At 43.0% G+C, this 18,772-nt stretch overlaps 1 protein-coding gene across 12 annotated transcripts in view; it reads left to right on the forward strand.

Annotated features, from left to right (window-relative positions):
• arb2a (ARB2 cotranscriptional regulator A) overlaps positions 1-18,772 on the forward strand; it is a 284,933-nt gene that overhangs the window by 182,145 nt on the left and 84,016 nt on the right. For all 12 annotated transcript variants that reach the window (XM_062974236.1, XM_062974231.1, XM_062974232.1 and 9 more), the window contains one exon: positions 10,216-10,300. In XM_062974236.1, the coding sequence (XP_062830306.1) occupies positions 10,216-10,300 (85 nt within the window). The remainder of the gene's footprint in view (positions 1-10,215; positions 10,301-18,772) is intronic.

The following is an 18,772-nucleotide window of genomic DNA, read 5'->3' on the forward strand; positions in this document are numbered from 1 at the left end:
CCCCGCCCCCAAGGCCCCCCTCATTCAGGGCCCCTCTCCGAGAGTCACGGGGCCGCGGCTTGGTAGGGTAGGTCTGATGGAAGCGGCGGACTAAGTCGGGGGCATGGACTGTGGAAGCATCTTCCCAGGAGCGTTCTTCGGGGCCAAAACCCACCCAGTCAATGAGATACTGAAGGCAGTGGCGATGGAAGCGAGAATCCAAAATGTCCTGAACCTCGAACTCCTCCTCTCCGTCCACTAGAACAGGGGCGGGGGGCGGCCGGCTCGCGTCGGGGCGGACACCATCTGCCGGAAGGAACAGGGAACGGTGGAACACCGGATGAATGCGCATGGAGCGCGGAAGTTGTAGTTTGAAAGTCACGGGGTTAAGTTGTGCCACCACTGAGTAGGGACCAATGAAACAGGCATCTAACTTCCGGCAGGGACGGTGGGAGGGCAAAAAGCGAGGGGACAACAGAACCCGATCTCCTACCTTGATCTCGGGGCCCGGCTGGCGATGGCCGTCAACATGGCATTTGTAGTCCTCCTTGGCTTGATCCAGTTGCTGGTGTAAGAGTTCTTGCACTGCTGTGAGTTCCTGCAGCCAGTCCTCCGCTGCAGGGACTTCTGAGGTTTCAATGACAGAAGGAAAGAAACGTGGATGGAAACTGTAGTTTGCAAAGAACGGGGTTTCTTTAGTTGAAGCCTGGACACCATTGTTGTATGCAAACTCTGACAGAGGTAATAGGGAAGCCCAATTGTCCTGTTGGTAGTTTACATAACAGCGAAGGTATTGTTCCAAAGTGGCATTGGTGCGCTCAGTTTGTCCATCTGTTTGGGGATGGTGAGCTGAAGATAAACGAGAGTCTATGCCCAATAGTTTTTGTAGTGCCTTCCAGAAACGAGAGGTGAATTGAGATCCACGGTCCGTGACTAAACTCTTGGGCAATCCATGTAGTCGGAAAACATGTTGAAGGAATAAATCTGCAGTCTCTTTGGCCGTGGGGAGGCCATCGCAGGGGATGAAATGGGCCAACTTGGTAAAAAGGTCTACCACTACTAGAATCGTGGTGAATACAAGGGAGGGTGGTAAGTCAGTGATAAAATCCGCGGAAATTATCTCCCATGGGCGAGAAGGAGTGGGAAGGGGATGCAGTAGCCCTGACGGCTTCTCCCTTCGTGTTTTGGAACGCTGACATACAGGACAGGTATTGACATACTTCTCCACATCCTTGCGGATCTTGGGCCACCAGAAATCTCGCAGGATCAAGTGCATGGTTTTAAATAGCCCAAAATGTCCTGCTGGCTTGCTGTCATGACACAGATGAAGTGCTTTTTCTCTGCCGGGACCTGGAGGAATGTAAACATGATTCCTGTAGCATAGTAGCCCGTTCTTAAGTGAGAATGGGAAACGTAGTCCTTGGCGAATCTGTTCTTGAGCCCAGGCATCTGTCTGTTGACTGGCTCTAATTTCTTGAGTGCAAAGGGATTCTGGGTTAGAGGGAGTTGGTTCAATTGAAGTGGATTTGGTGTTTCCCACTGTGAGCGTGGCAAAGTTTTCGGGTTGCAGCAATCGAGATTCTGAGGTCTCTCTGTGTCCTGCAGCATACTCTGGTTTCCGTGATAGAGCATCTGCTTGCTTGGTCTGAGCCGGGGTCACATAATGGATCTGGAAGTCAAAACGTTCAAAGAACAAAGCCCAGCGCTGCTGTCTTTGATTTAAATTTCGTGCGGTCCTTAGGTGTTCTAAATTTCGATTATCAGTATGAACTTCAATGGGGAATTTGGCCCCTTCCAACCAATGTCTCCAATTTTCAAAAGCTGCCTTTATGGCCAAAAGTTCTTTCTCCCAAATAGTGTAATTTCTCTCTGGGGCTGTTAGTTGACGGGAGTAATAGGCACAAGGATGAAGATGTTCTCCCACTGGTTGCATGAGTACAGCCCCAATTGCCACATCGGAGGCGTCAGCCTGCACAACAAAAGGGGTTTTAAGATCAGGGTGCTGTAGAATTGGCTGGGTCGTGAATAACTGCTTTAGCTGGTGGAACCCTTTCTCTGCTTGCTCCGTCCAGCGAAAAGGCTGTTTCCCTCGGATGCAGCTAGTGATTGGGTCAGACCAGCGAGCGAAGTCTGGGATGAATTTGCGGTAGTAGTTTGCAAACCCCAAGAAGCGCTGTACTTCCTTTTTGTTGGTTGGTGCCCGCAATTCCAATACTGCTGAAACCTTTGCCGGGTCCATGGAGAGCCCTAATGGCGAGACGCGGTATCCCAGGAAGTCTACCTCTTGCAGATCAAAGGCGCATTTCTCTAACTTGGCATATAGTCCATGATCCCGCAATCATTGTAGCACCATTCTGACGTGTTGCTCGTGTTCCGATTGTGATCTAGAACACACCAAAAAATCGTCGAGATATATGATCAAGAACCGATCTAGATAGTCCCGGAAGATATCGTTGACAAAATGCTGAAATGTTGCGGGAGCTCCGGATAATCCGTAATTCATGACTAGGGACTCAAATAATCCGAATTTGGTCTGGAAGGCGGTTTTCCATTCGTCCCCTTCTCTTATGCGAACTAGATTGTAAGCCCCGCGGAGATCCAGCTTGGTGTAAACCTTGGCCCCTCGGAGCCGGTCTAAAAGGTCCAAGATCAGAGGCAGGGGGTAGCGCTTCCGCTTCGTGATATTGTTCAATGCTCTATAGTCCACAACCAAGCATAGGTCCCCTGACTTCTTTTTCACAAACATCACTGGGGAAGCAGCTGGGGATTGAGAGGGTCTGATGAACCCCTTGCGGAGGTTTGACTCTATAAACTCCCTGAGAGCTTCTTGCTCTGGTTCAGTCAGGGAGTAGAGGTGTCCTCGCGGAATTGGGGCCCCCTCCACCAGGTCAATGGCACAGTCGTAGGGTCTATGTGGGGGTAGTTTCTCGGCTTCCTTTTCATTGAAAACATCCCAAAAGTCCGAATATTTCTTGGGCAAGGTGATGATGGGCTCTGCGTCTGTGGCATGGCAGACCTTTGCTACTAGACAATGGTTTTGGCAATATCTTGAGGCGAACTGCAGTTCTCTGTTGGACCAGGAGATGTTTGGGTCGTGGAGTGTCAGCCATGGAATACCCAAAATCACAGGGAAGTGGGGAACCTCGGTAACGAAGAAGGAGATTTCTTCCATGTGTTCCCTTATCCACATTCTGGTGGGCTCAGTCCATTGGCTTACTGGACCTGTCTTCAGGGGTCGGCCGTCTATGGCCTGCACCACCCGGGCATTCTTGAAATCATGATATTGTAATCCCAGAGAGTCAGCATACTCTCTATCGATGAAATTGTTTGTAGCCCCTGAGTCTATCCTGGCATGGATCATGACGGGTCCCTTTTTCACTGACCACAGCGTGACCACCAAGAGATATAGGACCCCCGTTTGCGGCTCTTGAGTGGGGTTTTTGACCGGGTTGGCGAGCCTCTCTACGCCCGGTTGCTGGCTTCCCCCGCCGGCTTTGCGCCAGCCGCCTCGGCCGCCTCCGCCTCCGCGGAGGACGCCGCCGCCAGACGGGTGGCGGGCTTCTTTTTGGCTGGACATTCTCTGGCGAAGTGGCCTCCATTCCCACAGTACCAACACAGATTCAAACGTTGGCGGCGGGCCTTTTCAGCAACATCTAGTCTGGGGCGCACATTGCCCAACTGCATCGGCTCCTCCTCGCTTCCCATGGGGTTTGGGGCTGGCGGTGGGGTTCTCCATATTGGACGGGGCTGAACGCTGGTAGAAGTAGAGGGCTTTACTCCAGCTCTTCCACTCTGGCCTCGGAGCCACTGTTTTTTGTTGGCAAGCAGGACTTCAGCCCGTAAACACTGGTTGATAAGTCTTTCAAGAGTCCCTGGGGGGTCCACCTTAGAGATTTCTTCCTGCATCTCGATGTTGAGGCCCTCGCGAAACTGTCCTCTGAGGGCTATATCATTCCAGCCGGTGTTTTGAGCCAGCATCCGGAACTCAGCTATGTACCGGGACAACGGCCTGTCCCCTTGGAAGAGACGCCGGAGTTTATGGCTGGCCGCCTCCTCGTCGTCCTCGATCGCCCAGGTCTTTCTAAGGTGGTTCAAGAAATTTTGCGCGGTGTTTAGATGCGTGGAACCCGCATCGTACAACGCCGTCGCCCAAGTGGCCGCAGGCCCATCTAGGAGACTGAAGATCCACGCCACCTTGACATCTTCTTGGGGGAACTCGGCTTGGCGGGCTTCTAAGTACGCCTGACATTGGCGACGGAAGACATGAACCTTGGAGGCTTCTCCAGAAAACTTGGTTGGTAGCGCTAGGGCAGGGAGTCGGGCTCCGCGTTCCTTCAAGCCCCGTATTTCTCCCTCCTGCGTACGGAGTGTGTCTCGGATCCGATTGAATTCTTCCTGGGAAATGGTGTAACTGGGTGGTTGAGCTTCCGCTCCGGTTCCTGTAGACATTCTGGCCTTAGGTTATTTGGTGCTTAGGGTGGCGGAGTCAAACTGTCAGAACCCTGGCAGTAGAGCACCAATAACCATACACAGAGGCCAGTCTCTATCTAATATCTTTATTAAAGAAATATATAAAATCAATAAAAACAAGTGAAGAATATAGTTCAGAAGCAGACCTTTCAAATGAGGTCAAATATAGTCCAAAAATGTATTGTCCAATAAATGATATTAGAGTTCAAAGTTTTAATCCACTTGACCGAAACACTTTGCCAAGCAATAGTGTGGGGAAATAGCAGAGTCTTAGAGTCCAATGAAGCTTGACAACAAGGCTGGAAATAAACTTGATTCTTGACTAGATCCGTGACTGGAGACAAGGCAAAACATGAAGCATGAAGCAGGGTTCGTGGTAAAACCGCGAGGCAGGGCAAGGCTTGAAGTTTGATCCGGGAAGCAAGGAACTGGGATTACGAAGTCCACACACGGTCTCACTCTCGAAGCTGATCAATTGACTCCGCAAAGAATCCCTCGCGCCAAACACCTATATTGGGTCTCGTTTTCCCGCCAACAGAACTCTTTCCCTAGAGAACGAGAAGCGAAACCCAACTCTGTCCAGATGTGTGACTCCTTAGAATTTCCCAAGGGAAGCAGGCCTAATCAGCTTGATGTTTGGCAGCTAAGCGTAAACTCCTCCGTTGGGCTTCTCTGACTTCCCTTTCTCTGGAATAAGATTCTTTTCTGGGAAACGGAGAGGAGTTCTGCCCAAGGCCTGTTTGGCTGAATTCTTGAGGGCAAACATCAACATCCTGCAGGTGAAGGGACTCCGGCTCTTGCTGAACCGGCGAAAACCCCATGTTTTCCTCTTCGTCTGCCACAATAGTACTAGGAACAGGACTACAAGGCCCATGAGTCCTCACATTATACCTATTTAGAGTTTACAGCAGGAACTAATAACATTTTTTTCAGTCTCATCATCAAAACATTGACTTGAACCACAGTAACTGTTGTGATGGAGTCTTTGAGTAGTGATACTACTAGGAGTACTAGAAGGGGAAGAAAGACTACTCGGGAGCAAGACTCCGAGGAGGAGCAACAAAGGAAGCGGATCCGGGAAATACTTATGGAGCCTACTGACAATGACTCACTTGAGGGCTTTGAGGGGGATGATGGGGTTGAGAATCAGGAGATGGGATGACAAGTTCAGAGGATGAGGTAATGGACTGGACTAAGGTGCGGGAGATCCAGGACATCTGTGAAGAGCACACAAGTAGTGACACATTTGAGGGTTGGTACAGTGGGGATCCAGCTGGGTCTTGGGGAGTTATGGGTTTCGATAAAAGATGGGCAGATTGGAGGTATTGGTAAGGGGCTTCAGCTGAAAGGAGGTCTGGTGGGTCGTTGTCTGATTCCAGTTCTGAAGAGGAATTAAGGCAAGAAGCTTCAGCTGTTAGCAGGGTGTTAGCTGATTCCAGTTCTGAGGATGATTTGTGAATAAAAGTGGGGTTGGGAAATGGGGCCACTTTGCAGTAGGCAAGGTGTTGATGGGTATTCGTGTGTCCTTGAGAGCTGTTTGGGAAGACGTGTTTAGGAAGACTTCTGTGGACCTGCCGTGCTGCATTCTACGCTTTGGCTCTGTGTACGACCTGGACTGGATTTTCATGTTTGGTGCCTTCTCCTGCTTTTACCCAGATTGGATTCAATGACGACGACATCATGTTTGACTTAGTTTGCTAGACGACTCCCCCCCCCCCCCCCCCCCGTTCGTTCGTCTCTTCCTGCCTGCTGGAGTCCAGCTGTGAATTGGAGTGCTTTTCCTGTTTTTTTTGCAAAGCTTGGAGTTTGAACCGGATTTTATTCTGGTTAAATCCGGGTTATTTTCCCAGGGTTTGAGTTTTGCTTTGACTGTGAGGATTACTGTGTTTCACATTGAAGGTTAAGTGTTCTGAGCCTTTTTGAGTTTGTTTTTGGGCTCTTTTGTTGTGAACTAATAAACTCTACTTTTACTAAAGACTGGTCTGGCGCTTTAAGGGAGTCTGTCTTGCAACAGCAACGATGTACCAGGCAACCATAGATTCTTCTTCTCATCATTCTCATTTCTCCAGCTAGATAAAAAACCTCACATTTTTTTCAGAGAATGAATGAATGAATGAAAACTTTATTTGTATCCTGCCCTATCTCCCCAGAGGGGACTCAAGGCAGCTTACAACAAATAGAAAGACTGTATAACAATATAAAATAACATAAGTCAAAAGGTAAACCCAGTATACATCTACACAAGCAGCAAGGACATTCATAGAATCATAGAATCATAGAATAGTAGAGTTGGAAGAGACCACATGGGCCATCTAGTCCAACCCCCTGCTAAGAAGCAGGAAATCGCATTCAAAGCACCCCCGACAGATGGCCATCCAGCCTCTGCTTAAAAGCCTCCAAGGAAGGAGCCTCCACCACGGCCCCGGGGAGAGAGTTCCACTGTCGAACAGCTCTCACAGTGAGGAAGTTCTTCCTGATGTTCAGGTGGAATCTCCTTTCCTGTAGTTTGAAGCCATTGTTCCGTGTCCTAGTCTGCAGGGCAGCAGAAAACAAGCTTGCTCCCTCCTCCCTATGACTTCCCTTCACGTATTTGTACATGGCTATCATGTCTCCTCTCAGCCTTCTCTTCTGCAGGCTAAACATGCCCAGCTCTTTAAGCCGCTCCTCATAGGGCTTGTTCTCCAGACCCTTCATCATTTTAGTCACCCTCCTCTGGACGCTTTCCAGCTTGTCAACATCTCCCTTCAACTGTGGTGCCCAAAATTGGACACAGTATTCCAGGTGTGGTCTGACCAAGGCAGAATAGAGGGGGAGCATGACTTCCCTGGATCTAGACGCTATTCCCCTATTGATGCAGGCCAGAATCCCATTGGCTTTCTTAGCAGCCGCATCACATTGTTGGCTCATGTTTAACTTGTTGTCCACGAGGACTCCAAGGTCTTTTTGAACACACTGCTGTCAAGCCAGGCGTCCCCCATTCTGTATCTTTGATTTCCATTTTTTCTGCCGAAGTGAAGTATCTTGCATTTGTCCCTGTTGAACTTCATTTTGTTAGTTTTGGCCCATCTCTCTAGTCTGTCAAGATCGTTTTGAATTCTGCTCCTGTCTTCTGGAGTGTTAGCTATCCCTCCCAGTTTTGTGTCGTCTGCAAACTTGATGATCGTGCCTTCTAACCCTTCGTCTAAGTCGTTAATAAAGATGTTGAACAGAACCGGGCCCAGGACGGAGCCCTGCGGCACTCCACTTGTCACTTCTTTCCATGATGAAGACGACGCATTGGTGAGCACCCTTTGGGTTCGTTCGCTTAGCCAATTACAGATCCACCTAACCGTAGTTTTGTCTAGCCCACATTTTACTAGTTTGTTTGCCAGAAGGTCGTGGGGGACTTTGTCGAAGGCCTTACTGAAATCCAGGTACGCTACATCCACAGCATTCCCTGTATCGACCCAACTCGTAACTCTATCGAAAAAAGAGATCAGATTATTCTGGCATGACTTGTTTTTGGTAAATCCGTGTTGACTATTAGCAATGACCGCATTTGTTTCTAAGTGTTTGCAGACCACTTCCTTAATGATCTTTTCCAGAATTTTGCCTGGTATTGATGTGAGGCTGACCGGACGGTAATTGTTTGGGTCGTTCTTTTTTCCCTTCTTGAAGATAGGGACCACATTCGCCCTCCTCCAATCTGCTGGGACTTCTCCCGTTCTCCAAGAACTCTCGAAGATAATTGCCAGTGGTTCTGAAATAACTTCCGCTAGTTCCTTCAGTACTCTTGGGTGTAGCTGATCTGGCCCTGGGGACTTGAATTCATTTAGAGAGGCCAAGTGTTCCTGGACAACTTGTTTCCCTATTTGGGGTTGGATTTCCCCCAATCCTTCGTCCATTCCGTGTTGCTGAGGTTGAAGATGGCTTTCTTTTTCTGAGAAGACCGAGGCAAAGAAGGCATTAAGTAGTTCTGCCTTTTCCCTGTCCCCTGTCGCCATCACCCCATCTTCTCCTTGCAATGGCCCTATCGCCTCCTTTTTCTTCCTTTTTCTACCAACGTAAGCAAAAAAGCCTTTTTTGTTGTTTTTTATGTCCCTGGCAAGCCTGAACTCATTTTGCGCTTTAGCCTTGTGAACCTTTTCCCTACAGGTGTTGGCTATACGTTTGAATTCTTCTTTGGTGATTTCTCCCCTTTTCCACTTCTTGTGCATGTCACTTTTGAGCTTTAGCTCAGTTAGAAGTTCTTTGGACATCCATTCTGGCTTCTTTGCACTTGTCTTATTTTTCTTCTTTGTTGGCACTGTTTGCATTTGCGCCTTGAGTATTTCACTTTTGAAAAACTCCCATCCATCCTTAACTCCCTTGTTTTTTAATATCGGTGTCCATGGAATGCCGCTCAGTAATTCCTTCATTTTTTGGAAGTCAGCTCTCTTAAAGTCCAGAATGCGTGTTTGACTTGTCTTAGTTTCAGCATTCCTTTGTATTGCAAACTGCAGGAGCACATGGTCACTTGCCCCTAAGGATCCAACCACTTCAACTGTATTGATCAGGTCTTCCACATTTGTTAAGATTAGATCAAGAGTTGCTGATCCCCTTGTTGCCTCTTCTACCTTCTGGACCATAAAATTATCTGCAAGGCAAGTGAGGAATTTGTTGGACTTTGTACTCTTGGCTGAGTTTGTTTTCCAGCAGATATCGGGATAATTGAAATCGCCCATGACTACTATATCTCTTCTTTGTGCCTGTTTGGTCAGCTGTTGACAGAAGGCTTCATCAAGTCCTTCATCCTGACTCGGAGGTCTGTAGTAGACACCCACGACAAGATCTTTTTGAGTCCCGGTTCCCTTGATTCTTATCCAGATGCTTTCAAGCTGGTTTCCCGGATTACAGTCTTGCATTTCTTCTGCAACGTAACTGTTTTTGACATATAAAGCTACTCCCCCTCCTCTCCCCTTTGTTCTATTTCTGTGAAAGAGGTTATAGCCCTCAATGGTTAAATTCCAGTGATGGGAGTCATCCCACCAGGTTTCAGTGATGCCTATGACATCGTATGTGTGGTGCTGTGCTAGGAGTTGGATTCAGACAATTAAACACAGACCAACAAATTCACATTATGACAATTTCACATTTAACAGATTTTAAATTTTCATTTATGCTACACAGTGGTGCAGTGGGTTAAAGCTTTGTGCTGCTGAACTGCTGACCTGAAGGCTAACAGTTTGAATCCGCAGGATGGGGTGAGCTCCCGCTGTTAGCCCTAGTTCCTGCCAATCTAGCAGTTTGAAAACATACAAATGTGAGTAGATAAATAGGTACCGCTTTGGAGGGAAAAGGTAAAAAGACACTCCAAGCAGTCATGTTGGCCATATGATCAGGAGGTAACAATGCAGGCTCCTCAGCTTGGAAATGGAGAGTAGTACCTTGCCCAGAGCCAGAGATGAACACTGCATCCAGAAGCCGGAAATGAAAGGAAAAACCTTTGCCTTTGTTTCTGTTGTGCATTTCATTCTATGTGATTGTAACAAGGCATTGAATCTTTGCCTGTGTCTGCTTTATATACTGTAATCTGCTCTGAGTCCCTTCGGGGAGAAGGGCTGAATATAAATAAAAGTGTATTGTTATTATTATATAAATGGAGTGGTGATGGTGGGTGCTGCTTACTTTGGTATGAGCTCATGCTTAGCATGCCGTTGCCTACAGATGAGTCTTTCTACTGTAACAACAGCAATTAAGGCATATTGTACATGTTTTTTATTCAGATTTGTTTTTCTTTAATAACAGAACTGTTGTAATTGGGTGTCAAGTTCAGAACCTTTGGATACTTCAGTAGAATCCATGTTACCAGACTGCCCACGAGTCTCTGCAGGTATGGAAACACTAATTTTGATATCAGCCATTCTTTTGAAATATGATTATTAATGTCTTTTCACCTCTGATGGAGTTATTTTTCCTCCATGATATTTTAAAGCTATTATTAAAGTAAAATTTTCTGTTCCTTTTCTGGATGCTTGTTTATGCTTCATATAAGATGTACACTAAATTTCATTTCCAATAGTTAGGAGTATATGCTTCTTCTCATATGCCTCTGTACCCTTTCTCTTTATTGAATACTAGATGTTAAAAGGCGATAGGAGAACTTCATGTTTCTCCTGCCTGGCTTGTAAGCATCCCCAAAGGCATGCTTCAACTACATGGAAACATTATTCATCTAATGTATGAAATGAATCACCAAGGTGGGAGCTGAGCCTTTAAATATGGAATCACTTCTTTAATCTCTTATTTGTCACTGTAAAATAATAGTCGTTTTACAAAAGGCAAACCAGTTGATTTCTCCTTCCGTTCACCTTCAAATAAATTTCATTTGTCAGCTGATGGACTGGAGGAAGGAAGGTTAAGAACAGATGAAAGCTTTCTTCCAATATCTGTCATATGGAAGATGGGGCAGACTTATTGCTGTGGGGGGCCTTATTAGAGCTACGGGTACAAAATTTCAGGGAAACAGATATTAGATTGACATTTGAAGGAATTACCTCATATTAAGATATTTTTTCGGAAGTGGAACAGACTGTCTCAGAAGAAGCTCAACTGTTCTTTGCTGAAGATTTTAAACTATATAGCATATAGCCAACAGCCAAGGATGCTTTATTTCCATCCCACATTGGAGATTCTGCACTGTGACGAGACTATGGAACTAAATGATCTCCAAGATCCCTTCTAGCCCCAGAAGTGTCACTCTGACTTATCTTCCCCAATTATTACCAACGGAAATCCCACTATCCTGCAGTAATAAACATTCGGATTTCTGTAATACATTTTGCAGATACATTTTGTGTGCCTTCTATGAAGGGAAACCATCATCTCTTTTCTGTTATTCCATACTTTGTTGGATCTTGCTTAAAGATGCGAGTTTTAGGCAGATAGAAGGCCTACCATTAGCCATGTACCATTAGCCCCCTCAGTCTTGTCATGGTGAAGCATCATTTTGCACTCTTATACAGGGCAAGATAGGGAGACATGCATTACTTGCTTTTTCCCTTAACAAAACATATGCTTGCAGCTCAAACAGATATTAATAATATTGTAAAATATATTCTTTAATGCTTAGATAGTCATATTAATTTAATTTCAAGACTGCACCCCTTCAAAAGTATTCAATATCAGTGCCTTATGTAGTTAGAGTGATAAGCTGGAACAAAAAAAGAAGAGGACTCTTACGATTAAACCTACTATATACAATCTGTGTTAATAAATATTTTGGAATTTACCCTGCTGAATATATAAAGTATATTTTAGTCTCATATTCATATCTGCAGCTACATATTCACTCTATAACTGAAGTCAGGTTTGTGGTCCTTTTGAATCAAGTAAAAAATTGTTTCCAAAGTAGAATGTTCCCTGATTTACCCAAATTTACCTTTGACATACAAAAGCTTCTCTCGGTACTGCTATCTTGAGATTTTTACTCTGGGAACAGAACAGATCGCAGCCCCTCTCTTCTTTTGCTAAAGATATATTATCTGAAAATTAGCTCAGTTTATTTGAGAGAAATAAAATTTGTTTAATGCCTTGCCAAGAAATATATAACTTGTCCCTAAGCATTAAACCTGACCATTACATTCTGTTGGAGTTGGCACTATTGGTGTTCACTGTTGGACACCGCAGGGAACATAGGTGACCTAAGCTCTCTGGAGCATTGTAAGATATGTTGTGATTCTTTAGACTAAAGATATAACAATACAGACTGAAGTGTCCCCTTTGAGCTCCATCTCAATAGTATAAGAAGAGGGAGTACCAAAAGTGGAATGGGATCTGCATACAAGGTAGGAGTAAGGGTTAACTCTCACTTCATTAATGAAGTGTAAATTGCTAAGGATTAGGGGACAATTACTCCTGAGCAGCTGGGTTCACACTTCATCTGAAGGTGGATTAGTGGACTGGTAAACTGCAAGTGTGAATTAGCTTTATATCTCTTGAGCTGCAAAAAATCATTATTACTATGGCAAGGAGAAGTGCCTTAGGAATGCCAGGTGGAATTTCTTCAGCTTCCTCTCATACCTTTCTTGAAAGTCTGCATGCATTTGATACCTTGTTCTAGGAAGGGAAAGAGAGTACATTTGAAACTTCTGTGAAAGCGATGATGTGAATCCTAGCATTGCTTCTAGCTAAGCCAGTGTTGTCAGCTAATCTGTTTTAGAGAAATCAAAACATATACTAGTGATTCTTCTTTATTTCCTAGAGAGAGACAGAGACTCTTTCTTATAATGCACATTTACGGTGATAGCTATGAACAAACTGAATTGTTAGTTTTCCCTTCCTCTTCTTATCCTTAATCCTTTTTCCTGTTTGGAAAACTCTTTTCAGGGATCTGTCATGGTATTTTGCTTTGCTTTTTAATATTGCACAGTGTATCATAGTTTTATGCATTTTAGGGAATTATAATGCCAATATGTATAACTCTTACATTTTCTTTAAGAGAAGCTTTCCTTTTTTATATGAATGTGTTTGTAAAACACAACACTATTGACAAATATTTTCATGTCTACCTTTTACTTTGTATCTCAAAAACATTTTGATTTTATTAAAATCAAGGTAAGCTAAAGTATTTCTTTCCTAGAGTAAAACTTTCATAAGTTATGTACATATAGGCCTAGGCCTTGTTAAATGGGTGGCAGTCCAGAAAGCCAAAGAAGCAGAAGAACAGTTTAGAATAGTTGCCTGCTTTTATTCCCTTTCCTTTTTCTCTCTTCAAATATCAGAACAGCTCTGTTTGAAGCTTCTAAGAGAAGCCCCTCACAGCACCAGGTTTTCATTAGACAGGAAGAAAGTAGGCATGGACTGAATCCAAACACTCCTTCCTCGTGTCCCCATTTCGTCTGACAGTGAGCCAATGCTTTGAGGACTTCACAGAGTTAGTGTAATCCTATGAAAATCTGCCCAGGAGAAAGTCATATTGAGTTAAATTGTACTTTTCCCCTTTAGGAGTATATGGAATTGTAGCCTTCTGTTTGGGGGAATACTAACACTGCTCCTACCCCCATTTGTATATACACGCTTAGATGCACACTCTTTCACTTGTGCTGAAAAAAGTTGATAAAGTGGATTTGTTCCACAGCAGTTTGTGACTGTAACAGATGTACATCTTGAAAAATGTTTTCAGATTTTGAGGGAAATGAAATTACAGTTCTAGAGAAAGAAGCAGTATCTGCTGTATGTTGAGTTCTATTTATAAAATATTTATTTTATTTTGTGGGTGTGATTTTCTTATGAAGGTTGTTCTGACCCAATTAATTTTGCCAGGTTTTCAGTGAGGGACAGTTGAAATCTATACAGGCATGGTTTACAATCAAGTTTGTATTCTACCCGTATTTCAAATGAAATTATTAATTTCAGTTAATCTGTCCATTTATTTCTCTGTAAAATCAACATATTGTGCACATTCATAAATTACATGATATATACATTTCTGTCTTTATGAAAGACCTATTTTCCCAAAATACTGGATTTCCTGGCAGTTTGTACAATGGAGAATTTTTTTCCAAACCTCAAATAAGGAACGCCCTTACTATAGATGACACCAGCCAGCCCTATAAATGACAAGTTTTGTGGCCCTCAAATCAGGGACTTTCCTTATGATAAGCAACAGCTATCAGCCCAGGTTCAATTACATTCACCTTTTTATTTCAGAGAATCATAGAATCATAGTTGGAAGACACCGCATGGGCCATCTAGTCCAACCCCCTGCAGTAAATGCACATTCAAAGTAACCCTGACAGATGACCATCCAGCATCTGTTTAAAAGCTTCCAAGGAAGGAGCTTCCATCACACTCCTAGTTAGAGCGTTCCACTGCAGAACAGTTCTTAAAGTCAGGAAATTCTTCCTAATGTTCAGGTGAAATCTCCTTTCCTGTAATTTGAATGCGTTACTTCTAGTCTCCAGGGCAGCTTCCTCCTCCTTGTGACATCCTTTCACATATTTTTCTATGGCTATCATGTCTCCTCTCAACCTTTTCTTCTTCCAGCTAAACATACCCAGCTCTTTAAGATGCTCTTCATAGGGCATGGTCTCCAGACCTTTGATCATTTTAGTTGCCCACCTCTGGACACGTTCCAGCTTGTAAATATCTCTTTTAATTTGTGGTGCACAGAATTGGATACAGTATTCCAGGTGAGGTCTGACCAAAGCAGAAAAGAGGGGTACCATGACTTCCCTCGATCTAGATACTATACTCTGATGCAGCCCAAAATCCCATTGGCTTTTTTAGCTGCAGCATCACATTGTTAGCTAATGTTCAACTTGTCTACTCAGACTCCAAGATCTTTTTCACATGTACTGTTGTCAAGCCAGGCGTCACCCATTCTGTATAATTTTTTCTGCTTAAGTGTAGTATCTTACATTTGTCCTTGTTGAAATTCATATTGTTAATTTTGGCCCAGCTCTCTAATATGTTAAAGTCATTTTGAATTCTGATCCTGTCCGCTGGAGTATTAGCTATCCCTCCTAATTTGGTGTCATCTGCAAACTTGATAAGCATGTCCTCTAAACCATGAAGTTATTAATAAAGATGTTGAACAGTACTAGGCCCATGACCAAACCCTGCGGCACCCCACTAGTCACTTCTTTCCAAGACGAAGAGAAACTATTGGTGAGCACACTTGGGTTTCAATTGCTTAACCAATTACAGATCCCCCTAATATTAGCATTGCTTAGCCCACATTTGACTAGTTTGTTTGCAAGAAGATCATAGGGGACCTTGTCAAAGGCCTTACTGAAATAAAGATACACTACATCCACAGCATTCCCTGTATCAACCAAGCTTGTAATTCTATTGGAAAAAGATTATTACCAGTGGTTCTGAATTACTTCTACTAGTTCCTTGGATGTAGTTCATCTGGCCCTGTAGACCTGGATTCATTTAGAGCGACCAGGCGTTTCTGGACTAGCTCTTTACCTATTTTGGGTTGCATTTCCCCTATTTCTTCGTGCACTCCACATTGCTCTGGTTGAAAACTGGTTTCTGTTTGTGAGAAGACTGAGGCAAAAAAGGTGTTGAGTAGTTCTATCTTTTCAGCATTCCACCATCCTCTCCACTCAGAGGTCCTACTGTTTCCTTGTTCCTTCTTTTTCTTCTGACATAACCAAATATCCCTTTTTATTGTTTTTAATCTTTCTGACAATCCTGAGCCCATTTGTGCTTTAGCCTTTATTAACCTTTTCCCTACATGTGTTGGTTATTCGTTTGAATTCCTCTTTGGTTATTTCCCCCTTTTCCATTTCTTGTGCATGTATCTTTTAAATCTTAACTCAGTTAAAAGTTCTTTGAACATCCATTCTGGTTTCTTTACACTTCTCTATTTTTTTCTCTTTGTTGGCACTGTTTGCAATTGTGCCTTAAATATCTCACTTTTAAGAAACTCCCATTAATCATTAACTCCCTTCTCTTTTAGTATTCCTGTCCATGGAATCACACTCAATATTTCCTTAAATTTCCTGAACTCAGCTCTTCTAAAGTCTAGAATGCATGATGACTTCTCTTAGTTTCCCCCTTCCTTTGTATCATAAACTTCAGAAGCACATGGTCACTTCTGCCTAATGATTTCACCCCTTCCACTCCATTGACTAGATCCTCAGTGCTGGTTAGGATCAGATCCGGAATAGCTGATCTCCTTATTGTCTGTTTACCTTCTCTAGACAATAAAACTTTCTGCAAGGCAAGTGAGGAATTTGTTGGACTTTGTAAAGTTGAAAGTGCTTGTAAAGTGTTGGACTTGGCAAAGTTTATTTTCCAACAAATATCAATGTAGTTGAAATCCCCCATTACTACTATATCTGTTCTTTCTGCATGTTTGGTCATCTGGTCAAGGAAGACTTTAACCAGTTCTTAAAGTCTGGCTTGAAGGTCTGTAGTAGACCCCCACAATTACATCTTTTCCAGTCCTCATTCCTTAATTCTTACCCAGATGCTTTCAAGCTGGTTTCCAGGATTAACGTCTTGCATTTCTTCACAAGTGTAAATATTTTTGACATATAATGCTACTCCACCCCTCTCCTGTCTGGTCTATTTCTCTGAAATGGGATATCTCCTTCCATTGTTACATTCCAGTTATACAACACATCCCACCAGATTTTAGTTAAGCCTATTATATCGTAACTGTCTTGTTGTGCTAAAAGTTGCAATTCATCTTTTTTATTTCCCATGCTCCGGGCATTAGTGTAAAGACATCTAAGCCTGTAGCTGTTTATTTGAGATTGTCCTCTTGCTGCGTAGTACTTGTTGTGTTTGTTCAACCCTTTTGGCTGTTCACTCTGGGCATTGATAAACTACTGTTCCCAAGGATATTGTTACTCTCCCCCACACATCCTAGTATAAAGTCCACCTGATCACAGTTGCCAGTCTCTGAACAAAAACATTCCTTCCTACTTCTGTGAGATGCAGCTCATCCCGTACCAGTAGTCCATCGTTCTGGAAAAGCAGACCATGGTCCAGGAAGCCAAAGTGTTCTTCCTGGTACCATCTGCGGAGCCAGTTATTTACCTCTATTATTTTTCTTGCCTTTCCTGAGCCACATCGTATGACTGGGAGGAGAGATAAAAAGACCACCTGTACATTAAGACCTTTTAGCTTTCTTCTGAGAGCTTCAAAATCCTTTCTGATCTTTTGAAGACTATGTCTTGCAGTATTGTTGGTTCCTACATGAACCAACATGAACGGAGAAGGGATAGTTGGCTTGATGAGTCTTACCAGCCACTGAGTTACGTGGTGGATTTTTGCCCCAGGGAGGCAGCATACTTCTCGAGACATCCTGTCAGGGGCAAATCATCACTTCTGTTCCTCTCAGGAGGGAGTTGCCTACTGCAAACTCCCGTCTCCTTTGAGGATTGACAGGGTCTCTTTCCTCTAAGGTGCTCTGCAGGTCTCCTGAAAACTGACCCTGTTGCTTCCTCTTCCTTTTGAACTGAATTGTGTAGCTCTAAACTGGTCTCCTCCTCAGAGACATCCCCCATACATTCATCAAGGACAATCCAGTCAGATATGTCCATTTTTAAGAGAGTAAAACAAGATATTATACAAATATACAAGTATGTTTGTTTCTTAGTCCCCATTACAATTATAATTAGCATTCACTTGAATAAAAACAATTCTTGAGATAAAAAATCGAATTTGCTATCTGGAAATTTATTATTCCCATTTTTTCTGAAACATAAATAATTTGGCTTACAGGTTCTTCTGAAATTCCTTTTTGGGGAGATTTACTGATTATCTCTTCATCTATGAAGAAATTGTACAAAAATAAAAAGAACTGAAACCAATAATAATAATTTTATTATCTGCCTCTTCTCATGGCTCGAGGCAGGTTACAATATAGCTAAAAACACAGAATCATTATTACATAAAATACATATAAAACTTAGGGTTTTTATTTGCATAACACAATCTTCATAATTTCTTCTGGTAATTAAACAGCTTGAAATATTAGCTGAATTAAAATACTTCTGCAAAAAAAAAATAATGAAGGCACAATTATCAGTTGTAAAAGATTAGCTCAGATATGTGAACTAATGTAAACCTATTCAGTGATGCATGCCAAAATCTACAGGCAGCTTAAAACAACAGTTTTAAGCGGTTTAAACTGCCACATTAATTTTGCTTAATACTCTGTATATATCTTTTTGACTATATGATCTGGCATATTTCCTAGTTTAAAAAATGCATTTGTAGTCTGTGAACCGTATCATCTGAAATTTGAACTTAACTCAGAAAAACTATGAGCAATAGTACTGAAATTTACCACTATTTTTATTTAAAGCTAGAGATAGATTGGGGTGACACATGTTTTAGCTTTCCAAAAACATTACTTGTCAAACGAATCCTGAAATTTGCAACATCTAACAGTGGCTAAATTATTAATCCTTACTTTTGAGACTACAAACACACCATATAGCCGTAATGGCACACACACTTTCATGGCAGGGCATTGGATTAGATGGCCATCATAGTGTCTTCCAATTCTAGTTTTCTATGATTCTATGTATGCTACTATATGTATATTTACATGTAGTAGGGATAGGCCAAAGTAGAAATAAATGCACATAGAACAAACAAATTGTTGAGTAATTATTATTAAGTTCTCATATATATATCGTAAGCTGCTAGAATCATTTGAAAACATTTTGTTGCCTGAGGCAAAATATATTATATCACCCCTTCCTATTGCATGTATAAAAACCAACATAAGATTTTATACTGAAAGAGGAAAAGAATAGCCCTGATTACTGAACAGGATTGGTGCTACTTTTTATATTAACAAGACTAATGGAAGGTATTGACATTCATGATA

The sequence above is a fragment of the Anolis carolinensis genome, chromosome 2, assembly GCF_035594765.1.
Source record: "Anolis carolinensis isolate JA03-04 chromosome 2, rAnoCar3.1.pri, whole genome shotgun sequence".
Taxonomy (NCBI): Eukaryota; Metazoa; Chordata; class Lepidosauria; order Squamata; family Dactyloidae; genus Anolis; species Anolis carolinensis.